The following is a 12,016-nucleotide window of genomic DNA, read 5'->3' as shown; positions in this document are numbered from 1 at the left end:
ATAAGCAGACATCAGCTCACTCTGCTTTTGAGGTCATATCTGCACTCTATAAAGTCTCAAGAAAAGTCAATAGTTATCCAGATATTTGACTAGGTTCCAAAATGCTCAATAAGAGAATTAATAATTTATTGAGAAATGTCATAGTGAGGGTGTACCCTGGAGGGGATACTTTGTTCTTGAAGACCTGGCCACCCTATTCCATGTGGTAATCTAGATCTGACCTTTGATAAGAGGTGATGGGATAGAAAACTCATTTCCATAGGAAAGGGAAGTGATGTCTATGTGTGTGTCCATAGCCGTATCCATATCCATGTCTATGTGCATGTCCATGTCTATACATAAAGAACACCTGAAAGAATCTTTGCTAGCTTTGCTTCCAAAAAGGTATACTTACTCAACAAATTCATCTGCTTCAATGGTTCCTAAATTTGATGGTACTGGGGTTGGTGAAGCTGCTGGCGCTGGGGTTACTGGAAGTAAATCCTGTTGGGACCCCAATGACTGAGACCCAACATGAACTGGGCCAGTGTATGGCTTATGTTGCCCTGTTTCAAACCTGCAACATCAAGTTAGGATCTATGAGTATATTTCCAGAAGTTTGTAATCTGGCCAAGGAGGGTGCCCTGTTTCTAAAACAAATGTTCAAATTCTAGACTTGTGGTAAAAAAAAGACCATGATCTCAGTCAAAGATCTAGAATTCAGGAATCAGAATTATCTCTGACATTCAATGAATAGTTCTGCGCTTGGTTCCTATCCATGAAAGGAGAAGAAGAAAGAAAAGACGGTTCTTTTAGCTGTGGCTTAGAAAGACTGAAGGGTTTTTATATATAAGTATATATACACATTATACACACATGTACACACATGTATATGCATATACATAGATATGTATGTATATACATATGTAAAAACAAAGTCTTCCATCAGGCAAAGGGCGTGGCTTGTTCATTTTCATCTGGTTTTACCTTCTATCTCAACAAACATTTATCTTATACTATTTACCAAGATAAGGTCAAAATGGATACATGAACTAGACATGAAGAGAGATATTACAAGAAGACTAGATGAACATGGAACACATTATTATCAGACTTATGGACAGGAGAGCAATTTATAAATAAACAAGAGAGAGAGAGCAAAGTTAAATGTAAAATGGATAATTTTGATTACATTAAATTTAAAAGTTTTTGTACAAATAAAACAAATACAACCACGATAAAAAAAAAGGCAGAAAATTGAGGGGGGAATTTTATAGGCAGTTTCTCAGATAAAGGTCTCATATATGAAATATATGAAGAACTTTGTCAAATCTATAAGAATTTGAGTAATTCCCCAATTGATAAATAGTCAAAGGATAAGAACAGTTTTCTGATGAAGAAATCTAAACAGTTTATAATCATATAAAAATGCTCTAAATCATTATGGATTAGAGAAATGTAAATTAAAACAACCTTGAGATATCATTTTATATCTACGAGATTGGCTAAAATGATTGAAGGGGAAAGAGAAAAATGTTGGAGGGGATGTGGAAAAATTGGGACACTAATTCATTTTTGGTGGGATTGTGAACTGATCCAACCATTTTGGAGAGCAATCTGTAATTATGTCCCAAAAGTTATTAAATTACCTATAACCTTTGACCCAGCAATGCCATTATTAGGACTATTTCCAGAGATGATTAGGGGAAAAGGAAAAGAACCTATATGTTCTGAAATGTTTATAGCAGCCTTTTTTTTTTTGTAGCGGCAAAGAACTAGAAATTGAAGGGGTGTTCATCAATTGGGGAATGGCTGAACAAATTGCGACATATGATTGTGATGAAATACTACTGTGATATAAGAAGTGATGAGCTCAGTGATCTTAGAAAAGCAAGGAAAGACTTGCATGAAATAATAAGAATGAAATGAGTAGCACCAAGAGACCATTGTATACAGTAATAGCAATATTGTTTTAAGAATGACTTTGAGCAAATAAGTTATTTTGACTATATACATACACACATTAATTATAAAGGATATACAAAGAAAGGTGCTATCTGCAGCCAGAGAAAGAGCTGGTAATAGAAGTATATACAGAATAATTTTACATAAATATACTTATTTATCTTTTAATGGTGTCCATCTCTAGGGCAGGACTGGGGGAGGGAGGGAAGAAAAAAAGAAAAAAGAAATTTACATGATAACTTTGTTGTGTATTTAAAATGAATTACAAATTGTACATAGTAGATTTGCAGTTTCATGTGCAATCATCTTTTTATGTTTTCTATGTTATGGAAATGCTTACTTTATTCCATAAATTAAAAATAAAATAAAAATGAAAAAAAAAACCCAAACATTTATTAAGCACCTGCTGTGTGCAGAGTGCAGAGTGCAGAGTTCAAATATGCAAATAGGTCTGTGATTTCACTGATCTGGGGCTTCTCCCCAACCTTGCTATCATGCTTGCCCATCTTACACAACTCTTGTCCACGGTCTCCCAAAAGCTCACCACAGGGGTTCAGCCAACATGATGAATGCTTTCTTGGCTTGCTTTTGACATTGTGAGGGTACCAGTGGAATACTCTAACTGTCTGCCTGTGATCTTCTGCTCGCTCCATGTGACCAGTCCATCTCCTTTCTGCCATGCATACCCCCTTTTGCTTCTGCTCTTGTTTGGAGAGTTCCTCATTGAGTATGCATTGTAGGTGGCCCACACCTACTATTTAACGTACCATCACCCTCTGTGGGATACTTATCTTTAGTTCTTTGGATCCAGTGGCTATTCCAAGTCTCGTTGCCATGTAGCAATACCCATAAAATGTGGGTATGGAAAAGGTGGGCCTTTGTTTTCCTGGAAGATTGGGGTAATTAAAAAAGTGTTTGGAACTTCCTAAAGGCAATCCAGTTCACCTTTCTCCTTTTCAACTCTGGGCCCAGCTTACTGCCTAGCTGTATTGTCTAATCCAAATATACACTTCAGCTCAATAGGATGTCCGTCAAAATGCTTGCATGTTAAAATCTAGGTAGTAAACATTCTTCATCTACTTGGCCTCTCCTGTGTGGACAGATAGGTCAAGCTCCTTTGAGTGATTATAGATCTCTCCTAGGAGTCTCTGCAACGTCTTGGGACTCGCATCAGTGTCTTGAGGCAATCGACACAATGTCATCCACAAATAGGGGGACTTACCACCACCAGGGAATCCCTTCTCGACCTGCCCTCCGCACTATACCTCCTCTGCCACCTTTGGCAAGCAGCCATCTCTCTGTTTCATGCCTCACCTGAGTATTGTTATCAGATTACCCCAAGCGGGGCTATTTCTATTGTTACATCTTCTAAAGAACCTTGAATGATCTTTTATGGTTATGCATGCTCAGTGTATGAATGGATGGACAGGAGACACCTGGCTGTAAAAGAGTCTAGAGGCTAGTGGTGCTTTGCTCTGAATCAAAGACCTTTTTACAACCAATAAACAATAAACACAATCCATTCTATTTTCTCCATCTTTCTCCATCAAGGATAATGGAACCACCACATTTGGACCCTAATATTACAGTCTCCAACATGATTATCAGGAAGATGAAAATGGCATTAAAGAGAATGGGGAAAATGGCCAGATTGGACTATCCTATCTCTGTCTGTGTGTATCTGCCTATCCATCTATTTGTCTGTCTATCTATCTGTCTGTATGTTTATCTATCTAATCTATTATCTATTCAGCTATCCCTATCATCTATTTAACCTATTATCTATCTCTATCATGTATTATTTATCTATCTCCAGCATCTATCTATCTATACATATATGTGTGTGTCTGTCTATTTACTTGCCTATCTAATCTATTATCTATCCAGCTATCCCTGTCATCTATTTAATCTATTATCTATCTCTATCATGTATTATTTATCTATCTCCAGCATCTACCTATCTATACATATATGTGTGTGTCTGTCTATTTACTTGTCTATCTATCTAATCTATTATCTATCCAGCCACCCCTATCATCTATTTAATCTATTATCTATCTCCAGCATCTATCTATACATATATGTGTGTGTGTGTCTATTTACTTGTCTATCTATCTAATCTATTATCTATCCAGACATCCCTATCATCTATCTCATGTATTATTTATCTATCTCCAGCATCTATCTATCTATACATATATGTGTGTGTCTGTCTATTTACTTGTCTATCTAATCTATTATCTATCCAGCTATCCCTATCATCTATTTAATCTGTTATCTACTGAAAAAAGGTGACCGAGAGAATGTGAATCACTCCCAACCTATTTGCCAACTCTCCCATCCATTACAAACAAACAGTGAGGATTTTCTTTTTTCTTTTTTTTTCTTCCAATTTTATTAATTGAGGACTTTCCCTGTATGAATTGAGTGCGTGTTTGCTGAGGCCATTCAGATGAAGGAAGCAGACTTTCACCAAGGATTTCAACAGTGGAAATCAGTGCCAGATAAAGACAAACAGAACAGCTTCATCATCCTTGTTCGGACTGCAGTCTAGCCAGGAGCTAGCACATATCAACAAATAGCTAAGATATAAACTGATACACGATTAGTGCATCAGAGAATTTAAGTGTAAAAGAAGTGTAATGAGAAGCAGGGGGAGCTATTACCAACTGGGGGAATCAGAGAAAATTTATAAAGGAGGAGTTGCAATTCTCATACCACCCCACAAAGGAGGTGTTATTATTATTCCCATTTTACAGTTGAGGGAATTGAGGCAAATCAGTTAAATGACTCACCCAGAGTCTCACTGCTAGTAAATGTCTGAGGCTGGATTTGAACTCAGGTCTTCCTGAAGCCAGACCCAACCTCTCTCCACTGCACCACCAGCTGCTTACTCTCTCAGTAGAGACTGGCAGGGTGTGGTATGGGACAGTGGAAATAGGAGACACTGAGCAAAGACTAATGACACATAAGGATGTTGGGGAAGTAGAGGCAGGCAAGAGTAACTTACTTGACTCAAAGCTTCCCAGGACGGTCTTGTGAAACATGTGAAGCCCCTTCTTATCTTCAGCAACCGAATATACCCTTTCCCCCCGCTAGACACATTTATTATAAATAACTCTTTGGCTTGGACCACATTGTCCTAGAAGACAGAAATAACAGTAGGAGGCTCCAGAGCTGAATCTGATAATTATTTGGGGGTTATCACTTCATCCAGGGAACTTGCAAAAGGGAGAAATCCAGAATCACTTATTAAATCCCCCCTAGGGTAGCTGAGAGGCCTGATCACAGATCCCAGGGCTTCAGTAACAATGGCCTCTCTCTTTCCAAAGTCCCAGACTTCTGGGACAAAAGGCCGAAAAAGAACACAATGGGCGGTGTTTGCAAAGCAAACCCACCATGCCACTAGTGACCAGCTGAAAAACAACACCTTTAAGAACAGGGCAAACAGGAAAAGCATTGGAGTGAGGTGCCGTTGAGGCTTGTGGCTAGAGGTGAGGGGTGAGGATGCCCTTATTAAGCGTGTAAGTGTTAGAGAGGAAAAGTGGCTAGGGAAGAGAATGCTGGGTTTGCCCTTTAGGGACATGGTGCCACATGGATCTAACCTTGCGGCCCTATTTCCTGTCTGGGTGGCTGTGGGCAAGGCATTCAAACTCTTTAGATCCCTATTGAATGAGATGATTCTTTCCTTTTCTCATCACCCAAGCCAAGAGCCATAGCTAGAGGTGGGGCAGGAAGGAAACTTAAAGACCATCTAGTCTCGCCCTCTCATCCTTCAGATGAGGAAACAGAGGCACAGAGAGTCCCGGGAAATCACTTGACTGTAAATAGCAGAGCTGGGATTGGAGCCATGCTGCCACCACCCCAGGTCTTCTTCTGAACTCCCACAGCTCCCTCTCTCAGGGCACACATCACACTCTATCTCGCAGTAGCATCCCCTGTGCAAAACCACTGTTTTTGCCAGTAGATCTCACCCCTCTTGATGAGGGCAGATCTGGCACAGTACCTGGGCATCCATGCCCATTGAGCTGCTGAATTAAATGAAGCACTGCCTCCTCTAAGTCAATGGGCTAGTGGATACAGAGCCAGTCACAGAATCAGAAAGACTTGTCCATGACACATAGTGGCTGGGGAACTTCCCGATGACCCAGGCATCCCTCTAAGACTATTAGTCACAGATTGATAAACAGAGGAGGCTTTCATCCCAACAAAGTGAAATCTCAGGCTGCATGTGAATTAACAAAATTACCTCCTCCAGGGACAAAGCTCCTTTAAAATGCAAATACCTGGAGTAGGGGAATCATGTACACTCTAGTAAGAATTAGTTTATAAGATTGCTTTTCCTGGGCAGCAAGCCAGGGGGCAAAGAAGAGGGAAAATTTGGGAAGCAGAGAGAACTGAAGAAAGGAAAGGGAGGAGCACCAAAGACAAACTTTTTTAATCTGCAGTTTTGCCAGGTACACTGTCCAGAATGATCAGCAGGTGGTGTCTGGTAAAATCCTGTGAAGTTGTCAGAAAAAAATGATGCTGTCAAAAGGACACATCAGAACCAAAACTGAAAGCCATTAAAAAAAAAAGAGTCATAATGTCAGCAAAGTTATTTGGATCAAGTTTCATCCTATTCCTAGGGCCCAGATGATTATTTTCACATTGTGCTGACCCAAGCTGGACTCGATTCAGTTATTTTTAAAAGGAAATCAAGCTGCAAACAAGAAAAATCAATAACCCTCAGATCCCCAAGCTATTCAACAACCACAAAAACGCCAGAGCCATTAGAGTGCTAAGAGATGAAGAATCCCTTTGGCTTGGCTGGGAGAAAGCCAGTGTGGAAGCTGATTACCACAGTTTATTACCAGCCCTGATCTGGGCGAGGCAATTTCCCCTTTCCTACTAGATTTTCAACTCTCTGGTGTTTCAAATCAATACAATCTTTTGTATTGCGCATTTTAAAATTTAAGCACATTTATTTCCTTGCCTTTTCTGTTTATCTGAAACACTTCAGTGCTAACATGGACGGAAAAGGACATTTTGTGTTTGCGTTAATATCTTCAGCTTTCGTTTGATGCATTTAGTGATTTGGTTTCTGCACGCTGGACAGACGGCTGCCAAAGTGGCAGAGAACCACGTAGGGAGATGGGATTAGCTGTGGCTGCGCTGTACTCAGTCGCTCGTGATCCCCCTTCCCCACTTTCTGCCAATGGGGGGAGGTCTCTACCTCATCTGATTCTCAGAGCGCAGGATTCCCCTCAGACTCTTACCGATCATTCTGTTGTACCCTTTTGTCAGCTAGGTGGCCCCGGGAGGTAGGAGTCAGGAAGACGTGAGTTCAAATTCTGCCTTGGACACGTACCTAACTGGATGACCCTGGATAAGTCATTTAACCTCTCTCAGCCTCAGTCTCCTCATCTGTAAAATGGGGATAATCATAGCACCAACCTCACAGGATGGATTGAGAGGATCAACTGCGATTATGCATCTAAAGTGCTTCACAAACCTTAAATGTATGAATGCTGGCTCTTGTGTTATTATTTGACAGTATTCTTCTTCTTCTTCTATACTTGTATGATCTCATCAGCTAGAATATAAGCTCGTTGAGGGCAGGGATTAGCTTACTTGTCTTTGCATCTTCCTTAGGGGCCAGAATAGTGCTCTCCTCATAGGAGACACTTAATGTATGTCTGATGAATAAATGCATGTGGGAATGAATGAATGAATGAGTGAAGGAGTGAATGAATGAACGAACGAATGATAAGCAGTACAGCTTCCCAAGTCATGCGTTTGACAAGAGTCTGTTTGATGCCCACGGGTGCAGAAGGACTGGACGATGAGAGGGACACAAGGGAAACCTGGTGTGTGCCCTGACCTCGAGAGCTTACTGACCCGTCGTAAATCCAGCGCCTTCCCTCTCTTAATGATTTCCTGTTTATCCTGTAGGTGGCTCGCTTTGTACGTATTTGTCTGCATGTTGTCTCTCCCATTAGATTGTGAGCTCCTTGAGGGCAGGGACTGACATCTGTATCCCTAGTTCTTACCACAGCGAATGCCTGGCACATAGTAGGTGCTTTGCATGCTTACTGACTGATTACAATCTAGTTGAGGAAGAGAGTAATATTAAGTCACAATTTAGAGCAGCATGTGCATTAAATGCCAGAAAGACTGGTGTAGACAATATGCTTGACCAGTTTAGAGAAGAGGGAGAAGAATGTCTACACTGGAGCACTCAGAAAGCCTCCCAGAAGTGATAGGGCTTCAGCAGGGCCCTGTGGGGTGCATAGATCGGATGCGATCCAGTGCAAGGCAGTATGGCAGAAAGGGCGCCACTTAGGAGACTTGGGTTCTGGATCCAGGTGTGCCATTCACCACCTATGTATTCTTGGACAAACCTCCTAATCTCTCTTAGCTTCTGGTGTCTTCTCTGTCAACTGTGGATAATACCATCCTATTGTGATAATTATATGTATATATATAATTATGCATATAATATAGAGATACATTACATGATAATGCATACAATATATACCTATATTACACATTTATGCCTACAATATATAAATATATTGCATATAAATGCATATAATCATAATAATCTATTTTCATAGACTTGATATGAAACTCAAATGAGTCAAGACATGTGGGAATGTTTTGTGAATTGTGAACGTCTCAATGATCATCTGTTCATTCAGCTTCCTTCTTAAAGGTTAAAGATGCATTTCTTCAAATAAATTTTCTACTGAAAAGAAAAAGAAACTGTTATAATAAGTGCTGTGGCTCGAGTGACCTTTATCTTTGTAAATCATTGATATTAAAGATGCAAAATTCCCTCTTCTGTCACCATTGTGAGCATGGTTGAGCTTGGGTCATTCCATTTGAAACAAGTAGAAGGAGGGCAGCTAGGTGGCATAGATGACAGAGTACTAGACCTGAAGAACTGAGTTCGAATCCTGCCTCATGAGACTTAACTAACTGTGTGACCTGGGGCAATCACTTAACCTCTCTCAACCTGTTCCCTCATCTATAAAATGGGAATAATAATAGCACCTACCTTTCAGGGTTGTTGTGAGGATAAAAAAAAAGATAATTACATGTAAAGTGTTTGGCTGTTGTAATTATTGTGACACAAATTATTATATATTATTGTGTATAATAAGTCCAATTATTATCAATGACAATTTATAAGTTTGAGCTAGAAATACCCAAGTTCAAATCTGGCCTCAGGCATCTACTGGCTGTGTGACTGTGTGCAAGTCATTTACACTCTGTTTCCTCACTTTCCTCATCTATAAAATGGGGATAATAACAGCCCCTCCTTCCCAGGTTGTTGTGAGGATCAAATGAGATAATGTTTGTAAAGCATTTAGCACAGTGTCTGGCATAGAGTAAGTACTATAGAAATGTTAGCTATCCTTATAATAATAATAATAATAATAATATAATAATAATAATAATAATAATAATAATAACATTTATTATTATTATTACCTTCTACTTATGAAGCTACCTTCCTACTATGCAGAATACTTATATTCTCTCATCTAAATGTTGAATGAGTGCCATTTCCCACAGTATAACGGAACTCTTAACAGCCTGCCTGATATTTCCATCATTCCTGATTCATAAGCCGGCGGGGATGGCCCCTAAACAATTCCCTCCTCTTTCCGGCATCTTCACACTTACTGGTGTTTTTTATACTCTTGTTTTCAGTCATCTGACTTCCCTGTATTTTATTCTTTTAACCTTTTATTTCCTTTGCCTCCACACATGGCAAACTTGTTCCAGATTACACAGCAAATTGGCTCCTCTTTCTATGGGAAACAGAATCATTATCATTACTTTAAATTCTTTTATAAATGTGTCTATCACTGAGCCTGGGAGCACATGTGCAAAGCCCACAGACACATTTCCATATTTGTCATTCTGGCCTTGAATCTGTGGTCTTCCACAAATGGGATCCTCCCACATCGTCAGACAAATGACTGGCTGAAAACAGATGGGGCTGGCTCTGTGCCTTCCATGCCCTCAGAGTTCTAGCTTTGTCAAATCAGAAGGTAAAGGAAGTAGAGACAAGCACCCATTATGGAAAACACCTTGCTGTTCAGCCTCTGATATTCAAATGCACTAGAAAGCTTCCAAATGGACCAGAATGCTTCTAAATGTTGACTGCCGTCAAAGCAGGATGGGGGGGGGCGATAAAATCATGGAAAGGAAAACTGGGACCCAAGTCATTTGGAGCACAGTGAACAAAAAAAGGCATCTCAGTGGTGGTTCATATAGGTTGTGGAGCTTAGAGGATGCTGAAGCTGAAGCTTCTGGATGCCTCCCACTGACTGCATCCGTGAGAATCAGCTAATGATGGATCTTTCTCATGCTATATAACATGGCAAAAAAAAATGTCCTGGAAAACCAAACTTTGAAATGAAATAGTCAAAGCAGGGGTTCAGCCACAAACAATTATCTGTCCATAAGAGCCCTAACAAAATTGCATTTGGTGGTAAGGAATACCTGAAGAATGATGGCCAAACATGCCATACAGAGATATGTGGGTTCTGACTCTAGACCCTTTCAGGATGTAGGCAAGAGCTGTTCCTCAGGGTAGCTTCCTATCATAATCTACAGGGACAAAAAATCCTCTTTTTTATTGTTTTAAAAGTAATTAGAGGTCATAAATATAAAATAGAATGAAATCAGCTCCCTCTAACACCTCTGTTGGAATGAAGTGAAACTGACCAACAGCAGTTCTAACTAGAGGGTGAAGATACATTTCAACCTCACTCTGGAATTAAGATGGCCTGGTGATTCTACCTATGTCTTCCTCTGCCTACAGCGAAGCTCTGTCTGTGAATCAGATGCTGTACGTCGGAGAGACGTCTGAAGAAATGTGACCCGGCACTTCTTTCTGTGATGAATTTCTCCTTTTAGCGTTTCCCTGAGAGCTGGCTAGTTCTTTTGAAGCCCCAGAAGGTGTCTCCACAGCCCTGTTGTTTTTGGAAAGGCTGCCAAGATGGCCAGTGTCTGAAATCTCTCATAATAAATTTCAAAGCTTTTTAGAAATCTTTGGAAAATCCGATGCTCTTTTGACTCATCTTTCTTTTTATGTTTGTCACCCAATTGATGGAACTTTTGAGGCTTGAGTGTATACATGTGTGCTCATGGTTTAATTAACATAAACATGGCATTAAGTCAAATGTACTCTTTTAAAGAATTAGATCAGTAAGTGAACAAAGTGGTGATATTCAAACACTGGTATATTTCAAACACTGGTATATTTCATGGAACTGATAGCTATCCTTACCTTCTCCCCCTGCCCCTTGAAATAAGCTGTTTTTGCATAGCTGCCTTGAAAGGCTGATGCCTCCCACTGACATTGCATCCGTGAGAATCAGCTAATGAGGAATCTTTCTCACCTCATATGACATGGCAAAAAAAAAAAGCCTTGGAAAATCAAACTCTGAAATGAAATAGTCGAAGCAGGGGTTCAACCACAAATAATTGTCTAAGGAATAACAGATGGGATGTCTTTGAATCGCAAATAATTAACCACTGACCAGTTGTTGTTTTTGAGTCATGTGACCCTATTTGGGATTTTCTTGGCAAAGATACTGGAGTAGTTTGCCATTTCCTTCTCCAGCTCATTTTTCAGATGAGGAAACTGAGGCAAAGAGAGTTAAGTGACTTGCCCAGGGTGACACAGCTAGTAAATATCTGAGACTGGATTTGAACTTAGGTCTTCCTGACTCCAGGCCTGGCACTCTATCCACTGCCCCACCTAGCTGCCCAGAGCCCGCTATGTGTCATCTCGTGAAGAGATCCTGGGATCTGAGAGCGTTGTCAGAATCCTGGGATCCATGGTCAAACAGGTTGTAAGAGCTTTAAGACAGGAATCCTCTGGGACTAAGTCTCCCCATCTCTTCCTCAGTTTCCCCCCCAAAAGCTTTCATCTCCATTTTGCATATGGGGAGGTAGATGTGATTGAACCCGTTTATGTATGGGTACGATGCGTGTTGTCACTTTTTAAATGACTTCTCTGTTATTTATGTTGGTTCAGGTCGTAAGTACTTTTGTTGCTGGATTTATA

General features: G+C 40.2%; 1 protein-coding gene across 1 annotated transcript in view; it reads right to left on the bottom strand.

Annotated features, from left to right (window-relative positions):
- HYDIN (HYDIN axonemal central pair apparatus protein) overlaps nucleotides 1-12,016 on the bottom strand; it is a 464,226-nt gene that overhangs the window by 171,326 nt on the left and 280,884 nt on the right. Inside the window, 1 exon segment of the mRNA XM_078149348.1 lies at nucleotides 395-556. Within this exon segment, the coding sequence (XP_078005474.1) occupies nucleotides 395-556 (162 nt within the window).

The sequence above is a fragment of the Phascolarctos cinereus genome, unplaced genomic scaffold (genome assembly GCF_003287225.1).
Source record: "Phascolarctos cinereus isolate Bilbo 61053 unplaced genomic scaffold, phaCin_HiC Scaffold_2;HRSCAF=192, whole genome shotgun sequence".
Classification (NCBI taxonomy): domain Eukaryota; kingdom Metazoa; phylum Chordata; class Mammalia; order Diprotodontia; family Phascolarctidae; genus Phascolarctos; species Phascolarctos cinereus.
This window is presented reverse-complemented; position numbering and strand designations above follow the sequence as displayed.